The sequence below is a fragment of the Geotrypetes seraphini genome, chromosome 7 (assembly GCF_902459505.1).
Source record: "Geotrypetes seraphini chromosome 7, aGeoSer1.1, whole genome shotgun sequence".
NCBI classification, from domain to species: domain Eukaryota; kingdom Metazoa; phylum Chordata; class Amphibia; order Gymnophiona; family Dermophiidae; genus Geotrypetes; species Geotrypetes seraphini.
In genome coordinates this window covers 116,996,959-117,018,623 of record NC_047090.1, presented here as the reverse complement: position 1 = coordinate 117,018,623, position 21,665 = coordinate 116,996,959, and the positions used below count along the sequence as shown (strand labels likewise).

Genomic DNA, 21,665 nt, shown 5'->3' with positions numbered 1-21,665 from the left:
TACAGATTTAAAAAAAAATATTTGTATCTATCAAGATAGCTTACAAATCAACAAAGAAAATTCATTGTACAGAAAATTGGCACAATATCCATGTAATAACGCATAATAATATCAACAAAGAAAATAACAAAGCTTGGAGGAGTCCAAAAAACAAAGACCCTGGAAGCTGCACCTAAACCGGAATCTGAAGAAATGTGACTGTCTTTGAGAAAACATGACTAAAATCTGGTGACTGTAGTCATGTTTACCCAGAGAAAGTCACAAATAGTAGAACATTCCTGTAACTATTAAAAAAAAGAAAAAGTAAAAAATGTTTGCCCAAAGATCTTGGTCTTAGTTCAGATATGAGGCTTGTCTATTATCGAAAAACAAATGTAATAACAAAACACTTTAAAGATGTAAGTGCTTCTTTGTTGCTTTAGAACTTTCTAACAGATCTGGCTGCTGGGAAGGGACGTCTGGATGAGATCAATCGCTTGGCAGATGGGTTCATTAAGAGTGGTCCAAGCAAGCACAATGAGATTCATGCCCATCAGAGAGAGATCAATCAAAGGTAAACGGGCTATTTGGTTAAACTGGGCTATCCCATCCATTTAGGTCAGTGAGGGAAGTTTAGGTCACAAATAAATGATTGTGATGTCTCCAGCTTCCCAGAAACCATGTAGTTCAAATTCATGGAGGAACATAGCACCAGTTGATGCTGTTAGAAATGTCTGACTAAGAAGTTATCAATATTTGAATGAAAGGGGTACTACAGGCCTAGGCTGAGTTGTATCAGCAGAAGGGTACGTAGGCTGTCATAGGACAGAAGACGCTTCAAGACTTTTTGTGACTGAGGCTTGTTTCTGGCATATCTTGAGAGCCCTGCAACCAAAGACTAGGTGGTCATCATCTTGATTGCATGCCTGCTTTAGTCTACTCCCCCATTCCTTCTATAATGTAATGTCCAAACGTATGAGCCAATTGCAGGTGTAAATTTATAGCATACTTACATGGGTGAGCGAACACTTCTGTGCATAAATGCTAACTGAGCGCCAAGCGCTATTCTATATTTTATGCTAGGGATGTGCACAGGGGAAGGGCATGGGTGGGACAAGGGCAGGATCAAGACCTACTCATGTAACTTACAGCATGCTTTTCTGGTTGGAGGCCCAATTTCGGGCCTAACCCTGCCCCCAGCCCTTTCTTATTATCCCACAGTCATCCCCCCCATGGCATCTAGCATCTGTCTTTCCCTGCCTCTCAAACCCCTCACCTCCATTAGGGAGTCCAGAATTTCTCTCCTTCCCTACCCCTTTTTTCCCCCATAGTCTCCAGAATTTCTCTCTTTCCCTCTCTCCTCCCTCCCTATGGTTTCCACCGTGTCTTTCCCTCCCTATATTTCTCCCCCCCCCTCATGGTCTCCAGTATTTGTCTTTTCCTACTATGCCTGTCATCCAGCATTTTTCTCCTTCTCTCCCTTCCGGCACCCCCACCAAGAAGTCGCCCGGGGCAGACTGCACCCCCCTTACTATGCCACTGTTGCTCCCATAAATATGTACTTAGGCTCAGATTCTCTAAAACATGCCTAAAGTTAGGCACCTAGATCGGTGTATCTAGCCAATCTAGCTGCTTAACTTAATTATTTAAAAAGCGTAATATTAATTGCCTTCTAGGTAACTCAGTAGGCACCTACCAATTTTATCTAGGCGCGTAGTCCAATGTGCCTACCTGAAAATGGGCATGGTTAAGGGTGGATTGTGAGTGCGTTTTGTGTGTAGGCACCTAAATTGGAGTTGGGTGCTGGTATTTAGACCAAGGAAACCCTAATATAACTATGGGGTGCCTGTCCAATTTAGATGTTGCTAAGCGCAGTTCTATAAGCGACGCCTAACTCATGATTGACATGCGCCAGGCATCACGTTCCTCAGCACCTATATTATAGTCACCGTTTATAGAATTGGGGCCTAATTGCCCATTTACTTTCTGACAAATATGTTTCAAAATATTTATCAAAAATCAAAGTAAAGTCAACCCAGCCGAGAGGAATTAAAAGCAATTTCCCGTGGGTATATGCAGGGTAAGCAGCCTCCAGTTCTTGCAGACATTTGCAGGCCATCCATATTGAATATACAAGAAAGAGATTTGTATGCACATGGCTTGAACTTTATGCAAATCATTTTCATGTATATTTATTAGGGATAACCTGAAAACCCAAGTGACTTGGTATCTATGGTTATTTGAAGGTTGCCAATACTCGTAGACCTATGCCACTCTCTTCCTCTGCACTGTGTTTTTGCAGGGACAGGAGTAATTACGATCTAGAGCCGAGTACAATGTAGAGGTTTAATGGAGTTATGAGAACCACATAGGAACCAGTAAGACAAAAGAACTTTTCAGAGATCCATTCAGGAAAAGATAAAGGGCTCTTTTTACAAAGCCGTGCTAGGGCTTTAACGCGCAGAATAGCGTGCGCTAAATTGCTGCGTGCACTAGCCGCTACCGCCTCCTTTTGAGCAGGCGGTAGATTTTCGGCTAGTGCGCGCTAATACGGTGCGCGCATTAAAAACGCTAGCGTACCTTTTGTAAAAGGAGCCCAAAGTGCACTAGAATATAAGCTAAGCAAGATTTGGAAAATAAGAATTTGCTATATCAGTAACTGAGAGATAAAGGCAAATTATTGTACTAGTAACTGGGATGTTTTGATCATATAACACCATGGTTAAAAAAGCTTCATTGGCTGCCTGTAAGGTTTTGAATCATCTTCAAAGCACTTGTGTTGGTGTTCAAGGTTATTCATCAAGGCATTCCTTGGTATCTAACACACTCTATCGGCCATTCAGGACCTTAAGGTCTGAGGGGGCGATACGACTATCATTGACAGATTTTTCAAAAGCACATCATGAAAGTATAAGAACATCTGCAATTTCTTTAGCTGGAGTGACTTTATGGAACAATTTAACAGGACCGTTGAGAGCACTTTTGGATTTTCAAAAATTTAAGAATGTATTAAAACCTACTCTATTCATGGAAGCATTTTAGTGATTGTTTATACAAGATTTATGAGGTAATTGCTACTGATATATATACCATAGATGGCGATGTCAGGTGTTTGTTTCTTTGAAGAAACTAGTGTATATGTAATGTAATGTAATTTATTTCTTATATACCGCTACATCCGTTAGGTTCTAAGCGGTTTACAGAAAATATACATTAAGATTAGAAATAAGAAAGGTACTTGAAAAATTCCCTTACTGTCCCGAAGGCTCACAATCTAACTAAAGTACCTGGAGGGTAATAGAGAAGTGAAAAGTAGAGTTAGAGGAAAAATAAAAATAAAATAAACATTTTAACAAGACAGCATTGATCTAAATACTTTGGAAGGTAGAAGAGAGGAGAGAAAGGAATAGAAGCAGAAGGGGGAGCCGTTGAACAGTAGAATTCTGGAGAAATTTAAATGATAGAAATAGAACAAAACAAAGACAAAAGGCAAAACAATAGATAAGATTAAAGATAAATCATAAGCTGGAAAGAAAAATAAAATAAAACTTTGTCTTCAATCCACGGTTTCAGCGTCAGTGATGAAGTGGAGCAAGTAAGTTTAGGAGGAGCGATTGATGTTTCCAGAAAGGGCTTCTTCAGGGAAGAGATTTGGCAGACAGTCCCAGGATGCCTATGTATATGTTGCTTGTTTGTATGAAACTATTGTATGCACCTTTTTGTCTGTATCCGTTTTATGACTGTATTTTGTAAACCGCCTAAGAATAGGCGGGTAAGAATTTTTTTAAAATAAATATTTTGTAAAATTCATCTTTAACCTGACTGAAACTTGTAAATCTCTAGATGGGATCGACTGGAAAAGCTGAAGGAAGAGAGAGGCTCTGAACTGATTGGTGTGGCTGATGTGAGAACTTTCCTGCAGGACTGTCAGGGCACAAAGCTGCTTCTCCGTGACAAGCTGGGCCAGTTGACTAACTCTGATCCGGGCAGTATTAATACCTCAGTAGCCCTGGAGTCAGAGAGGCGTAAACAGGCCGGCCATGAGTGGGAGATCCAAATACTGGAGCAGAAGATCACGTACCTCAAGAAAGTTGCAAAATCGTAAGCAGCTGTTTCCTTTTGCCAGTTAGTTTTTTTCTGGTATATCCTTGTCCGTGCCACCTAGTTTGCATGACATATACAGTTTGCCATTATTTCTCCACAACATTGCGAGAGAGCTTGGCTTCCTGCTGTTGTGTTACGGCAGAATCTTTGGCCCAATGTTGGCCAGATGAGCACAAGCAACTATCATCAATATTCCATCATCTCCCGAGGAAGCTCTCATTAGAGCGAAACGGAGACGCTCCGTTGAGCAAAGCAATGCTGAGGGTTTACTGAATAGTTACTCTATACAGCTATGAGTTGCCCTGGCTCCTAGATAAAAGCTAAGTATTCTAGGCTTTATAAGTTTTTGAGCCTGCTTATCTAGGATTATTATTCCAGGTGCAATATCTGATATGTTGCTACACTTTTTGGCATTCTATAATAAGCCAATATAAGTACTCAATTGAGAAAATGGTTAATTAAAAAAATCATTAGAGAGGCAAAAGAAAGAAAGACATTTGAAACCAGTGATAGTTCAGAAAGAATCCATCTTTTGGGATCCGTTCCATTGTCAGTTGGATGTGAACACTTGAGGTCTCTCAGTCTTTACATTTCACTACACTTCTCCACAACATAGAAGATTTGAAAAGAATTTCCTCATATTCATTTCAGCAATAGGTTTTTTGGTCTTTTGATATACAGTAGAGAGACATCTATAAAATGAAACTAGTTGAACTAGCTGGACAGCAGAATACTTTGTAATTAACTTTATGTGTCATAAGTCAGGAGGTAGGATGGTTGAGTTGTTAGGATGTTCTTGCTTTACAAACTCACTTTCGGACAGGCTACCATGCAGGCCTACCTCATTACTCCATCATAAGCATTCAGACTATGCAAAAAACAGCTCTTAGAAAGTTATCCTATGTTACTAGGTTTGATCATATCACTCAACTTCTAATACAGTACCATTGGCTTCCCATAAATTATTGCATATAAAATTCTTATTGTAATTCAAAAAGTCTTTCATTCTGATCAACCAAATTATGTTTCATCACTTATCCCCCACATCTCTGCACGAGCCCTTCATTCACTTCTTGATGGCAGTCTGCTCCTCCTGCCTCATGTGCTTGATTAGACTCTACACTCAAAGCGCATTTTACTGTCTTAGTCCAGTGTTTCTCAACTCAGTCCTGCAGTACCCCCTTGCCAGTCAGGTTTTCAGGATATCCACAATGAATATGCATAAACTTGATTTGCATACACTGCCTCCATTCTATGCAAATTTCTTTCATGCATATTTATTGTGGATATCCTGAAAACCTGACTGGCAAGGAAGTACTGCAGGACTGAGTTGAGAAACACTGTCTTGGTTCTCTTCTTTGGAACTCCCTTCCCACCTCACTCCATACTAAGTTATCCCTCTTGCAATTTAAGATCCCACTAAAAATACTTTTTTTTTGTTTAGCATTTGGAGATCAGGTAAGGTTATGACTAACGTGACCATTCCATTTTTAGGTATCCTGTCCCGTTGTCTCCAAGCACAGCTTAGGGACACTGAAATGTCCCGTTTTCAGGGGCCTGCTGAAGAAACAAGTACTGTAGTGAATAAGGCCTCCCCACCCCGTACCTTTTTTTAATCCCAGTGACTGCATCCTTTCCTGATGTCTTCCAGCAGTGACAGAGTGGCACGCCTGCCTGGTCCCGTGCCGCTCACTGAATGGCTGATGTCAGTTCTCACGAGTTCCACGAGAATTGATGGCAGCCATTCAGTGAGCGGTGCGGGTCCAGACAGGCGCGAAAAGCCTTGCCTGCCTTGCGCGCCGCTCTGCCGCTGCCAGAAGACATCAGGACAGGAGGCAGCCACTGGGATTAAAAAAAAGGTACCCCGGGGGGAGGGGGGTCTGGGGTCCGGGGTCCTGTCCCGTTTTGAGGGAAAAAATAAATGGTTACATTAGTTATGACTGGAAGGTGCAGAGTGTGGTTCACTGTTCCAGACCTAACAAGTCTTCTCCTGTTTTTGTAGGTTTTCTGTACTCCCACCAAAGAGCTGTGATCTCCCACTGAGTGGTGTCCCTGTGCCATGGCAACAGGAAATGCCATCATAAAGCATCATCTCCTGCTGCTGCTAATCCTGCAACAGCAGAGATGACATTTTATTAAGGCATTTCCTGCTGCTGGGGCATAGGGAGGCCCCTCCTTTTACCTCTGGCCGCCAATCGGCTGTGCCAGAGCTGGAACAATGGGTGGGGTGAGGAGGAACAATGGGCAGGGCAGGATGGACTAAAGGCAGCCCCTGAATCTCCCACTGAGTGGGTCAGCCCCCTTGGCAGCTCTGCTGTTCTAATCGACTTTTATTTATTTTAGTCTCTATTTAAGCTTCTTGTTTTTAATTTATTTTCTCTTTCCTATTGAAATGGTAGTTCTTTTCATTTATGTTTTAAATATTGTATTTTAGTGTAACTTGCCTCACTCTCGTACAAGAGGTGGTCTGTCGAGAACAATAAACCATAAATCATGTTCTACCACTTGCCCTGATGCTTCTGATTTATGCTGTTTCCTGTTTTTTTTTTCCAGGATAGAAGACACAAACCCCAAGGAGAGCAAAGCTATTAAAGACCAGGTAGAAAATATGGAGAAACTTCTGATGATGCTCAAAGAGCGGGCAAAACAAAAGAGAGAGGATCTGGAGGAGACACAGGCCCAACAGGCCTTTTTGCAGGAGAGTCGCAGGCACCTGTTGTGGATAGGAAGCCTCAAAGGTCAGCTGCGCAGTGAGGAGATGGGCTGTGATGTGGCTTCTGCTGAACAGCTGCTGAAGGAGCACCAGTACCTGTGGAAGGAGATCCAGAATCATAAGCAGAGGTGGGAAGCCTTCAAGTGTGAGAAGGTTGGGAGAGGGGATCCATTTCTAAAATGTCTTTGATTTGATTAATAACTTAGGGCTCCTTTTACTAGGCCGCGTTAGGGCTTTAACGCGCGGAATAGCGCATGCTAGACCTTAACGCCAGCATTGAGCTGGCGTTAGTTCAAGAAGCGTAGCGCGCGGTGTAGCCCACGGTAATTTTCTGCGTGCGCTGAAAATGCGAGCGCACCTTAGTAAAAGGAGCCCTTAATATGCTGCTTGGTACCAAGGTTTTAAAGCAGTTTTCATAACTAAAAATAATTTAAAAAAATTACAGTACAACTAAAAACCTAATAGTCAAAATCTAAAATCCCCAAAAAGGACATTCAAAATACCAGGGTTTTAGCGCACGCAGCATTTTAGCACGCGCTAAACCGGCGCTACGCGGCTAGAACTAACGGCAGCTCAATGCTGGCGTTAGCATCTAGCGCACGCGGCAATTTAGTCGCGCTATTCCGCGCGTTAATGCCCTAACGTGGCTTAGTAAAAGGAGCCCCAGGTCTTTGAAATTCGAGATAACTAGGTGAATCTGAGATGCCTGAAGGCAAAGTATTCCACAAAAAGTAATAGTCAACTTCACCACATGGAGAGAAGGGAATTGAATCAGACAATGCTGAGAGGAGCGTACGAACCGACAGTGATCCTGTTTACCTATTTTGTCACAGAGATACCCTGGTTTTCTGGAATAAAATGCCTTACAAACCAAACACAGAAGCTTGAATGATATCCTGGCAGAAACTGGTAGCCAATGAAGACTGTTTAATAATGATCAATCTTTTTCTTGCCAGTTACCAAACAAGCTGTAGCATTTTGAATTGGCTGAAGCCTTTTCAAACTGGTTTTCATAAACCCACATATAAAGAATTACAGTAGTCTAACCTACTGAAAATGAACTGACGTAGAAATAAGCAACTATTAACTAATCCATCACGGAGCTTGGTTTCTCATAAGGAAATCAAAGAAAACCAGACAGGGATGCACAGACCTCAACTGAAGCAACAAACCAGAAAACAGATCAATTAGAAGTCCGATGTATTGTGCCAGTGACCTGAGGTGGCCAAGTTTCATCCACTGACCACATCAGGAGTACCAACTTTAATAATAATAATAATAATAATAATTTTATTTCTTATATACCGCTGTACCGTGAGGTTCTAAGCGGTTTACAGTAGAAACAGAAGAAATGCAATAAGTAAGATTAATTAAGATGAAGAGAAAGTACTTAGAGTTCCCTGACTGTCCCAAAGGCTCACATTCTTGCTAAAGTACTTGAGAAAAATAAATTAGTTAGGTTATAAACATAGAGTAGAAGAAGGTAGGAAAACAGTTCATAGGAAAATTAATTTCGAATACATTAAATAACATAAAAGAATCACAATAAAAACAAGGCCGTACACATAATAAAATCATAAACAGATTATATAAATGTACTAGTAAGGATAAAGTAATTAACATAATAAATAAATAAATAAATAATGCATGTAAATATTGTATTGCATGTTTTCACATTTATTTATTACATTATTTTTGATGTTCTTACGTTAGTTATTACTTTATTCTTATACATTTATGTATTTGTTTATACCTGTAGTTGAGATGTTTATTTATGATTTTATTATGTGTACGACCTTGTTTTTATTGTGATTCTTTTATGTTATAGTATAGTTATTACCCCTGATGCAGCCTGTGAGTGAAAAGTGGCCACATCAGGGCACTGGTTCAATAAATCGGACTTCTTTCTAATAGACTGATCTGCTTTCTGGTTTGTTGCTGTATTTTGGCAAATCTTTACCCCTTTCTTTGTGTGTATTAGGCCTCAAATGATGTATTTTTTTCTCCATGCAAATCACTTTGTCTGAGTCAACTAACTTTGTAAGTTGAAATGAGCGGTGTAAATATTTTTTGGAGATATAGGCCAATCAACATCCTTTTAACTAATACTAACAGTTAATGTGCATTGGTTGTATGGGGAGGGGGGAGGAGGAGGGGTTTCTTGGAAACTACCTTTATTGTACCATCCAGTGTCATTGTATGAGACCAGATGTTCCCAAGTCTGTTCATGGGGGCCCCCAGCCAGTTGAGTTTTCACACTATCCATAATGAATATACATGCAATAAATTTGCATGCACTGTATCCATTTTAATCTAATCTAATCTAATCTAAACCTTAAGTTTATATACCCCATCATCTCCATGAGAATGGAGCTCGACACGGTTTACAAGAACTTAAAATAGTGGGTAGAGAAGAAGAAAAAGGATTACATGAATTTATGTGTAGAAGGGGGGAGAGAAAGGGGGGAAGGATAGAGCTACAAATCTTTCTCATTCGTATTCATTGTGGACGTCCTGAAAACCTCACTGATTGAGGGTCCCCCCAGGACAGGATTACGAACTTCTGGTATACCTATTAATGGATGCAACACACTATGTATTTGTCCCATATTCAAAACACTGTAAATGTTCTTTAGTTCCTCTAGCACACAATTGTCTGTTCTGTATGTCTGTTCAGATTTAATCAGCTGATAGCATTGGGCCAGAAGCTGTCACATGATGATCTCAGCAATACCCGGGAAATACATGAGTATGTAGAGAAGCTCATTCATGAGGATGGTGATCTGGAGGAGAGGTGGCTGCAGAGAAAGAAGAAGCTTGAGGAGGGCATGGAACTGCAGCAGTTTCTTCGGGAGGCGAATGGCATTCACATGTCTTTCAGTATTCATGATGTTTATCTGCGTGCTGATGACCTTGGGGTAAGCCTCTGATCCGGATATTCCCCTGAACTTTCACACACTCTTCTAAATAGTATTAGGTAAACCCTGGACCAAGGATTCAGGGTTAATGCTGCAATTCAAAATTAAGAGCATGGAAAAGTACTGCAAATACTGTATATATAAAATATAAACCGATCCGAATATAAATCGAGGTGACCTTTTTCCTCCCAATAAAGAGGAAAAAAGGTTGACTCGAATATAAACCAGGGGTTTATATTTAAATGCCCTGCTCTGCCCAGCTTTGCACCCACTCCCCTTCCTCCCTGCCTCACTTCGCTGCCCTGCCAGGCTCTGAACCCAGCCCCCCCCTCCCTCTTCTGCCCTGCCTGGCTCTGCATCCAGCCCCCTTCTTCCCTGCTTCCCTTCCCTGCCAGGCTTTGTACCCAGCCCTGCTCTGCCAGATTCTGCATCATGTCCCTCTCCCTCTCCTGATGCTTTGCAGGCCTTCTCAAGCCTACTGTAAGCCCTGATGGTTCAGTGGTGGGCCAGGAACTTGCAAGGTTGTCATGAGAACTCGTGGCAGCAATTCAGATAGTGGCTCTGCATGGGGCAGGAGTGTGGGAAGATCACTCCTGCCCCGATTCACTGCTGGATCACCTGTCTGGTAGAGATAGTATCGTTGATTGGACCAGTATCCTGTAGTGTTGTAGGAAAATATAGGGTCTGATTCTTCTTAGCTGTTGTAGTGTAAGAAAAGATTTCTGGACTATGTTTTTAATGTGATTTTCGAAACTCAGTGTAGAATCTAGAATGATTCTTAAAACCTTGGTAGATTTTTCTATATCGAGGCTGACTCCATTTGTCATTACAAAGGCAGAAGGGATCAAGTGTATCTCTGAGCCACACCATAGAAATTTAGTTTTTTTCAGTTTTGTCAATCATTTTTGTATTTTAATCTAGAGCTCTTGATATTTTAGTAGACAGGGATTAAGAGAAGGCTGTTGTCTGCATAAGAATAAAGCCATTCCCCCGCACTTAGAGTGATTGAGTTTAAGGTGGTCATAAAGAAGTTATAAAGGTGAGATAGGTGATCCGTGAGCTATTCTGCATGATGGGGTGAGGTCACAAAACCTGAAAGAGAAGTAAATGGATTGCATTTTCAATTCTGTGGGGGCAACAATCAAACTGCTCACTCTGCAGCAAATCCTTGGGGCTGTTATTGCCTCTGGGGTTTGTATCAATATTTAAAACAAAATTAAACCTGTGGGTAGTCACAAAAACCTACACCAGACAATTATTCTCCAACAATTTTCCCCAGACACTTTTTCCTGAGCAATTATTCCCGTGGACACTATGGGGCTCATAATCGAAAGAGAAAAACGTCCAAAAACTGGCCTAAGTCGGCACTTGGATGAACATTGTCAAAATACACCCAAGTGTTGATAATAAAAATGGGTTTTGGACGTATTTCTAAACGGCCTAGGCCTTCATAGTGCCGCTGAACGACCATAGCTAAACAGGGCATTTCAGGAGGAGTGTCAAGGGCGGGAGTTGTGCGGGACATGGGCCAGATTATACTTAGTCTTACTGCATGTATAACCGAAAATTATACAGCACAGGATCGATGGAACTTGGACGTTGTGACTTAGACCATTTAAAACATAGTCTAAGTCACAAAAACCCACCTAAAGTCACCAGATAAGCACTGAAAACACATAATACAGACCCCCATACACTACCCCAGTGATCACCGACCCCCCCAACCCCATAAAAATTGCAATCACACCTTTAAAATTCAGCCTCCAGACCATCATTACCTGGCAGCCTGGCATAGGAAAGCCTAGTCGTCCTGCACAGAGGCGGCTTAAGCCATCTTGGGGGTGGGTTAGGGACTCATGGAAAGGAGGACCCATGCCCATAAGCCACTGTAATCGCTGTATTGATACTGAAACGTGCACTCCTCTATACACCCCCAAAATCCTTTTGGCTCCTGCAGCCATAAGGGCTATTAGGGTGGTAGATAAATGGGTCTAGGGGATTCTGGAGGTGGTTTGGGGGGGCTCACCATGACCTATAAGGGAGCTGTAACGAGATGATGATGTGGCACCATTTTTGTGAAGTTCACAGCAATGCCCTTTAAGGTACCTCACTATTTAGGTGCAATGTCTGGGTGTTCAGTCCATCACTTTGCAGACCCCTCCCACGTCCAACAGGGCTTGTTCTAGTCGTTTTTGACTTGGACGAAAATGTGGTATAAAGATGGACGATTTTGCAACTTGGACGATCAGATCGTCAGGACGTATAGTTTAGACGATTTTCGAAACAAAAAAAAATTTGGACGTATTTTTCAAAAATGTGTCCTAGGCTGTTTTTTACTTTGGACGACTTGCGACTTAGACGAAAACGGACTTAGACGTTCCTTTCGATTATGCCCCTCCACTTCTCTGGACAATTTTTCTCCAGATACTTTTTCCCATGGATATGTTTTCCCCAACAGCATAAACAGTTAGATACATGTCCTTTAAATTGACAAAGCTGACATTTTACAAAGATACTTTATTGTCTTAGAAAACAATTAAATAGGAGTAATGCACCATCTGTAAAAATAGTGCACCTTTTTAACTCAGAAATTGAAATTGTAAGCAATGCCCCTCAAATATCAACGAGATCAGTAAGCAGGTATATTGTCTTGCAGAAAGAGAACTCCTTTCCGCAGCTTCCTTCTCCTCTTCTCTTTCAATTTCTCCTTTAATCGGCACAGCAAGTTACAGTAGTATTCTGCATTAACTGTTTGGGCTCTTGGAAGATAGTCAGTTTACACCTTTCTGATCCCAAAACAATGTGGCCATGACCTTTCCTGTTGACTTTTGGGTCTTGGATTTCCTTGGCCTTGTAGAACCTGAGTGCCGCTATTGCAAGGACTGTTGCTTTGTTTCAGGATCATAGTGGTATAACCATGTGTCATCAAAAATAACTAGTCATTCCAAAATGTTGACACTAGCTTGCTGAAAATGCTGCAAAATCAACTTGGAAGTGTCCAATCAACGTTGTTTCTCATCAGCATTCAAACATTTGGACGCCCAATTGGCTGACAGCTTCTGTATATCCAGCTGTTCATGGTTTACAGTACTCCCCCGATATTCGCGGAGGTTCTGTTTCAGGAACCCCCGCGAATCTTGAATACTGCGAATATGGTTTTTCATGGGGGAGACTGAAGAGGGCAGCAGGAGAGCAGCCGGAGCGCCGCGGGGCCTGCTGGGGTGGGGGGCGGGGAAGGCTTGTGCAGTCGCTGCTGCTGCGTGTCAAAGCAGGTCCTGATTGAATAAGGCCCGACTCAGTGCAGGAAGAGGCAGTCAAATCACTCGCGGCGCTCTGGCTGCTCTCTCCTGCTTCTCCCGCTCCCAACACATTTCCTGGCTTATCTGTAGTGTCTCAGTAATTTTTTTTAGTTGATATTCACTGATATGCCAAAATCAGATCATGTAATCAAAATAAGAACTGACTATGCTGAAAACTAGTGCACAGAGAGTGAAAAAGATTTATAAAATATGCTCAGAAAAGTGAAACTCTGAAGAGAGGGTGATAGCCCTCTCTTGGGGTAAGAGTTTACCGTCCAGTCATTGCATGATTGATTCAAAAAATCACTCTCTGAGAACTAGTGAAAATTGTAAAGGCTTATTATGATCTTGACCCGAGACCCCTAGAACAAGTTTATCTCTATAAGATAAGTGCATCAAAAATCCAGTGAGATTTATCATATTTCAGAACCTTTGAACTTGGACTGTGTTTTAAAAATTTCAAGATCATAATAAGCCTTTACAATTTTCACTAGTTCTCAGAGAGTGATTTTTTGAATCAATCATGCAATGACTGGACGGTAAACTCTTACCCCAAGAGAGGGCTATCACCCTCTCTTCAGAGTTTCACTTTTCTGAACATATTTTATAAATCTTTTTCACTCTCTGTGCACTAGTTTTCAGCATAGTCAGTTCTTATTTTGGTTATTACACATACTTTGGCTGACTTTTGTCATAATCTTTCCCTGTGTATAGTGTGAAAATCAGATCATGGACATGGTCAACAATTTCAGGAGCTGACACTATTTGAGGCTTCCCTGACTTTGTTTGCATCTTCAGTTTCAAAATCAATGTTTGCATCATGCATTCATGGATTTCCTTTGGAGTTTTCTTCTGCAAGAACAGGAATTTCATGATGGGCTTGGAATTGCAATCTTGAACATTCCACATTTTTTGTTGGCATGGTTCAGGCAATGATCTGCAACTATGTCAAAACATAGCATTGCAATTCTGCAAATTGGCACTTTGCAAAATAAAATAACACTCTTTTCAGCTACAGTAGCAAAATAACGCTCAGGATTTAGGAAGTTGGTTGGGTTGAGAACTTTTCAGCACCCCTTCCTAAAACTGGCATTTTTTCCCTTTATTGAATTTGGGTTAGCCCAGCAATAAATTTAGTGTCAGTTTCTTCTACTTGTTGAAACAGATGTTAATAATTTTCTTCAGACTTTCTGGGAAGCAACTCATAAATGACTGGAACTGAGGAATTTCCATTAATACAATGAATTGTGAAAAGCTGTTGGAAGAGTGGGTGCCATCAGCATAGAGGTTTTGTGATGGCTGTATCAAAAATTAGCGGTCACTCTTCATTTTTTTCTGCTGTTGTACAACTGAAATTTTCACCATTTAACACGGGGGGTCCTTTTACTAAGGCGCTAGCATGGGCTAAATATTTGTGCGCGCTAAACGCTAACGCATTTTGCCCAGCTGGAGATCTCGACTGATGAGATGTATGAAAAACTGTGTTGAGCAGTAACTTTAAAACCTCCCTGATGACGATTGTGTTGAAACTCAGCTTGAGTCGGAGGCATCGGGCGGTAACAGAAGATGGTGTTAAGTGGAAATGAATTGAAAAGTCTTTAGAAGACAGATTGTATTGGATACTAGGCACAAACACTAAGGGCCCCTTTTACAAATCTGCGTTAGGGCTTTAACACGCGGAATAGCGCGTGCTGAATTGCCGCACGCGCTAGACCTTAACGCCAGCATTGAGCTGGCGTTAGTTCTAGCCATGTAGCGTGCGGTAATATCCTGCATGCGCTAAAAAACATAGCTCACTTTAGTATAAGAGGGGGTAAGTCACTTTATTCGGCACTGGGCAGGGCTGTGCCGAACAGGAACCTGAACTATGCAATAAAAGCAATTAGAACTAGGAGGAAGTGACGTCACCGGGAAGCATGGCTGGCTAATTCTCGGGCTCCGGAGGGGCTCGATATTGACGGCATAATAAACTATCTCTATAGAGCAGCGAAAGGGAAGTGGTCGGTGAATTACACTCGTGAATGGATGGTGAGTAGAAAAAAGCTGGCAAAGTTTCAATACTTGGGAACGGGGAGCGTGAAAACGAGATCGCATGCTCTGGAGTCCCCAACATCCTCAGCCAACATGGCGCATCAATCTGGGCCTAAACAAATTGGGCCGCAACAAGCCGGTGCAGAAATGGGAGACAAACTGATGGAAGGGAACTTGGAACGATGGTTCAGAGAACTTAAGGAGGAGATGGTGGGGCTCCGCTCAGATGTACGAGTGGCCCTGGCAGAAATAAGATCGGAGGTGAGCGAGTTAGGCACCCGAGTATCAGCTACGGAGGGGCGCTTGACCCAGGTGGAGCCCACGGTGCAGGCCTGCTCATCGGAGCTGCACGTGGCGGTGTCCCAGCTAGAAGAACTGCGGAGTCAAGTGGAGGATTTAGAAAACCGCTCGAGACGCCACAATTTAAGATTTAAAGGAATTCCGGACACAGAACAATACAAAGACGCGAGGACAGTGGTTAATGACTTTTGCACAGATTTGCTACGGGAAGAAGAGCGGGAAGACGTGAGCCCTATAGTTTTACAACGCGCTCATAGGAGCCTGGGTTCAGCCAGAGGCACGGGCAATAGAGACATCATTGCATGCTTTGGTGATTTCCCGATTAAGGAACGGATTCTACAAGCAGCCCGGCGCCACCCTAATTTTATATGGAAAGGAGTGGTGGTGGGGGTCTATCAGGATCTAGCGGCAGTGACCCTCCAAAAACGCCGTGCTTTTAAAGAGGTGACTCAATTTATGAGAACGGAGGGCTATCGTTACCGCTGGCTATTCCCTTTTGGATTGTTAATCACGGTAAACGGGAAGCATCGCAGAGTGGATTCATCAGCTGACGCATGGCTTGCATTGAAGGACTTGGGCTGTAGAATGGCGGAGGACAAAGGCGAAAGGGGTTCTACAGGAGAGGAGGAAGATCCAGGCACCAGACCAGTGGAAATTCAAGCTGAGAGTCCACAGCCATCAACCTCTGGGACTTGAAATGATCACCAGATACTGGACTTGACTGTTCCGACTTAGTTCCTATATTACAGGGGGTTGTGGGATGTTGAATACTGTAGTTGCGGCTCTGCTGGGTTATTCCATATAGGGGAGCTTGTTGATAGAAAAGGGGCGACCCGGGAGGAGGGCTGCATGAAGCACTAAGTTACATATTATTGAGAGAGTGAATTGAACTTTTCCTTACTTAATGTTTTTGCTTTAATGATAGAACTGATTGGAAGTTGGATGATGGATGAATGGTGCGGCCGTGCAGGAGAGGAGGTGAAGATGATATGAAGGATTGGAAGGTGAAGATTGCCTGGGAGAGAGTGCTTAATGGTACAGAGGTGGAATCCATATTATGCCATGGGAGGGTGGATCGGGGCAGTGTGTTAATGGCAGGGTTGAATGCTTTAGTAGCTCTCCTCTTCTCTATAAGATGTCTGAGACTCTAATGGGGGGGATTGGGGAGTGGGACGGAGAGGGGAGCATACTGCTTTTAAGTGGATTTTTCTGGACATTGCTGATGGGAGTTAGCTATTGCCTCCACTGTTCAATATTGGGTTATTTTCTCCCAGAGGGTAGCTATAAATGTTCACAGTATGGGGAACCTGCATGGTAATTAGAGATGTCTTTTCATAGTTCTATAGGTGGGACGGAAGCACGGGGGGTTCTTGTTGAATATTGGAGGGAGGGGAGAGAGTGGACAGAATGCATGGGGAGGTGGAGTGAATATAGAGATAGGGAATGCAATCACGATGAGCCTCTTGGATAGGACGTACATTTCTCATATGGCTGATTCCAAAATGGAGGGATCGGCTATTAGGAGGGGGGGGGGGGGAGGGAGGGGACTGATTCATAGGAGAGAGCAGACCTGGCGGAAAGAGGGAGATGGGGAGCCGGAGATTGTCATTGGATCCTGGAATGTTAATGGACTTAATAGTCCTGGTAAACGGAGCCTGGTGTTTAGGGAATTGACTCGTATGAAATGGGATATATGTCTGCTACAGGAGACTCATTTGAGACCCCGGGATGTGGGCCTACTCCAAAGACCACAATATGATTTGATCTGGACACATCAGAGTGCGGGGGCTACCAAACGAGCGGGAGGATTGGCTATCTTGGTGCGAAAAGGGGTGGGATTCCAAGTGGAACACATATTTAGAGACAAGGAAGGGCGATGCCTGGGCCTGCAGGGAAGTTTACAGGGTCGACAGCTGACAATTATCAATATATATGGCCCCTGTTCTGCTCAAGTTACCTATTTCAAGGGCCTTCAGACTGAACTGAGATCATTTGTCAGAGGGGTGGTTTACTTGGGGGGTGATTTTAACGTTCCTCCGGACCCAGTCTTGGATCATTCGGGAGGGGGGCGTAGGTCTCTAAACAATCCTGTAAAGGCGTTAGGCAATTTAATGCAATCACTGGGATTAGTGGATTGTTGGCGCTTACTTCATGGTACTCAGAAAACGTACACATTTTACTCTCATGCACAAAATACTTATACTAGACTTGATGGATTGTGGATTCATAGAAATCAGATGGGAGGGGTTGCGCGGGCTGAAATAGAACCAATGCATGTTTCTGATCACGCCCCTGTCTGGGTAGCCTGCACTGGGGTGTTGGAAGCAAGAGGGCGTAAATACTGGAGGCTTAATGAGTCGCTCCTGGGTTCAGTGGAGGTGACAGCAGCAGTGGAACGCACAATCACTGAATATTTAGAACAAAATGATAATGGGGAAGTAACCGACGCAGTACTATGGGATGCTTTAAAAGCAGTGGTTCGTGGAGAACTTATTAAATGGGGGGCTAGATACAAAAGGAACAGAACCCAGAGATTTTTATACTTACGCCAGAGGCTGATAGTGTTGGAGAGGTTACATCAGGACACTAGGGAGACGCAGGTTTGGAATCAATTGCAGAGGGTGAGAGATGAATTATATCAACACCAGGTGGAGGAGACGGACAGACTGCGAGCCAAGTTCCGTATTCAGACTTATGAACATAGTAATAAAGCAGGGGCTCGCTTGGCTCGGTATATTAAAATTAAGCAGAATAGAGCAACCATAACAAAGATACGGGGGGTTCAGAGGGGTGATGTAAAGGTGACGGACTCAGAGATTAGGAAGGAATTCTTAACATTTTATTCTAAACTATATAGCGCCCCGGAGGCAGTAAATCGGGATGTTCGGGCTAATTTTCTTGATTCCCTTCCCTTGCCGAGATTATCTGAATCAGATCAAGCTTACTTACAAGAACCGGTAAGGGAGGCGGAAATTTTGAGAGTGATTAAGCAGTTGAAAACGGGGAAATCACCGGGATTGGATGGATACACTGGATGTTTCTATAAACAATTCTCAGGACAGCTAGGACCATTATTGGCGAGAGTGGCGAATGGAGTACCACAAGGTGCCCTCTTGCCGCCTACTATGGGGGAGGCGGGGATTACTATACTTTTAAAACCAGGAAGGGACCCCTCGACCTGCGGGGCTTATCGCCCTATATCACTCTTGAATTTAGATGCAAAAATATTGGCAAAGGTACTGGCTTTGCGTTTGGGGAAAATTTTGCCGTCTATAATTCATCAGGATCAAGCGGGATTTATACAACGTAGGCAAGTGAGTGATAATATTAGGAGGACTCTGAATCTGCTTTGGGGAGCAGGCCAACGGGTAGATAAGTTGGTCTTGATGTCCGTAGATGCGGACAAGGCCTTTGATAGGGTACTCTGGGAATTTCTATGGGACGTGATGGATCGTATGGGACTGGGCCAGACATTTATTGGTTGGACCAGAGCCCTTTATACCGACCCGCGGGCTTGTCTATATGTTAATCAATCTTATACCGATTTTTTTCCCATTTGTCGAGGGACCAGACAGGGCTGTCCGCTTTCACCTCTCCTATTTGCCCTGTCTATAGAACCATTGGCGCTGAGTATTCGGAATCATCCGAACCTGAGTGGTTTTGAGCTGAATGGGGTTGAACACCGGGTAGCGCTATTCGCGGATGATATTTTACTCTATGTGAGGAAGCCGGATGTCTCCTTTCCGCATCTTATGCAGCTTTTTGAGCTATATGGAAAAATCTCTGGGTTCCGAATTAATTTGGATAAAACCGAGGTGTTGAATTTGACACTCACGCCCCCCGAAGCGGAGAACATTCGGGGCAGTTTTCCTTTTAGGTGGGTGGAACATGGTCTCAAATATCTTGGAATTTATATTCCTAAAGATATAACCCAGATTTATGAGAAGAATTATCAGCCCCTCTACAGGCGGATCCGAGCAGACTTGCAGAGATGGCATGGCCTTTGGATATCATGGTGGGGCAGGATAGCTCTCGTGAAGATGAATGTGCTTCCAAGGTTGCTGTTCCTATTTCAGACATTACCAGTGCAGGTCCCAGCTCGGGATTTAAGGGGGATGGGGAAAGCATTACGTACGTTTATCTGGCAACGTAAATCACCGAGGTTATCCCAATCTCTGTTGTGGGCGGCCAGATCTGATGGGGGAAGGGGACTACCGAATTTGGAATGGTATTATCAGTCAGCCCAATTGAAATTGATCCTGGACTGGGAACTGGGGGAACATAAAAGTGGAATCCAGTTAGAACAGGGACAGGAGGATAGTATGCGGTTGAAGCATAGACTTTGGATCTCGGGATCCTGCCGATCTTGGATTTCGACTATAGCTAATCCCTTTGTAAAACATTTGGTTGCGGTGTGGACACAAGCTCGACACCAGTTGAGTAATGGAGCATTGATATCTTCATTGGCTCCGATACAATTTGAACCCCAATTTCAGCCTGGGAGGGATACTATGGTGTTTCATCGATGGGCCCAGAGGGGACTGAGGGTCTTTAGAGACTTGATGGGGAACTCAGGGATCTTAACCTTTGAGACGCTCCAGAAGAAATTTGATTTGCCTGACAGGGACTACCTGGCTTATTTTCAGATACGACATTTCCTGCAGGCCCAGGGCTGGGGACAAACTTTTAGTGCGGAGCGGGAACCCTTTGAGAATCTGTGGTTACTGCTTAGGCAGGTGCCCCGGCCTTTATCAGTGTTGTACCATTATAGGAGGGGTCACTCCCTTATTCAACCTTCTTTTCAGAAACACTGGGAGCGAGACTTAGAGTTTTCCTTTACCAACAAGCAATGGGAAGTGATACATGGGGAGGTGACCCGGGCATCAACTTGTGCTTTGGTCCAGGAGAACGCATACAAGGTACTCACTAGATGGTATTATACTCCTGAGCGTTTACACAAAATGTATCCGAGGACGTCAGCACTTTGTTGGCGTTGTAGTAACCACGTGGGTTCTTTTTTACACATCTGGTGGGATTGTGAGTCTCTTGAACCCTTTTGGAGAGCGGTTGTCACTACCTTGTCTACCTTGATAGGGGCTCAGGTGGAGGTTACACCGCAGACATGCCTTCTGGGGCTTTATAATGAAAAGGCACATGTCTGGCAGACTAAATTGTTGCGCTGGGGCCTAGCTGCAGCCAAGTGTCTTATAGCGAATCATTGGAAAAACAAGGAGGCTCCTTCTCCGAATGCTTGGATAACGAGATTTCTGTCCATTGGACGAATGGAGATAGCGGTGGCTATTCGTCGTCATAAATTCCAGTCCAGGGCTTTTACCTGGGTTAAAATAAGAGATTTATTGAACACCCTGTAGGGGACGGTTACCTATTTCTGCCGGGTCTGCTCTTAGGAAGATGAGAGGGTTTTACAGGGGGGGGGGGGAATTGGATTTAGGATGGTGAACATTGATGGGAGAGAAAAAAAACAGGGGGGGGGGGTTGGGGGGAGTAAATTGAGTGTGATTTGTGCATTTTTCATTTCTGAATATTTTCTGAAGTTGTTGCTGTTGATGTTCTGGTGTTTGCAGATTGATATTCAAGGTGCATTGTATAACTTGAAAACTTGGAATAAAAATTGAAATTATAAAAAAAAAAAAGCAATTAGAACTAATTGAATCTTGAAAACGGACCTTGAAAACACAAAGAAGAGCAAACGTCAACAGAATTTGATGAGTGTAAGATTTAAGCCTTTTACATGTAGGGTTCTTTGATGTTCTGGCTAAGGGCCGGTTGATGGTTCACTGAGGACTTTATTTTGGATTTTTGTTTATGATGTTTATTTGATGGCTGATGTTATGTATTGTTATGTATGTAGAATGATTTAAAAAAATATTTACAATACAGAAATGAATTATAAATTAAATATTAATTAGAGGGTAACTCATGTATAGTGTTAAGAAGTGATTACTTTGGTTTATAGTATAAAAGCATAATTTAATCATGGCTGGGAAAATATGTACATGGGATAAAAGTCTGGATAAAAATTATCCATAGGAAAATATGTCTGGGGAAATATTGTCCAATCTGGACATGCCAAGAGTACCTTAAGGATGGGCAATGTTGATAGAAACTATTGCAATGGGTAAAATGCTTTTCATCTCTGAAAATGCCTTCGATTTTGCCTTCCGTGTGCATTATTTTCCATGAAATAAAATATCCGCACGTAAAGCCCAAGTAAAAGATTGGCCTTTTAGTTGGTCCTAGGCAAATAAATGCATTAGATTCCACAATCCAATATAAAATATGTATTATGACTCCCACAAA

General features: G+C 42.9%; 1 protein-coding gene across 3 annotated transcripts in view; it reads left to right on the top strand.

Moving 5' to 3' along the window:
* SPTBN5 (spectrin beta, non-erythrocytic 5) overlaps positions 1 to 21,665 on the top strand; it is a 349,132-nt gene that overhangs the window by 72,066 nt on the left and 255,401 nt on the right. For all 3 annotated transcript variants that reach the window (XM_033951049.1, XM_033951047.1, XM_033951048.1), the window contains exons 17-20: positions 423 to 553; positions 3,823 to 4,080; positions 6,637 to 6,924; positions 9,474 to 9,714. In XM_033951049.1, coding sequence (XP_033806940.1) covers positions 423 to 553; positions 3,823 to 4,080; positions 6,637 to 6,924; positions 9,474 to 9,714 — 918 coding nt within the window. The remainder of the gene's footprint in view (positions 1 to 422; positions 554 to 3,822; positions 4,081 to 6,636; positions 6,925 to 9,473; positions 9,715 to 21,665) is intronic.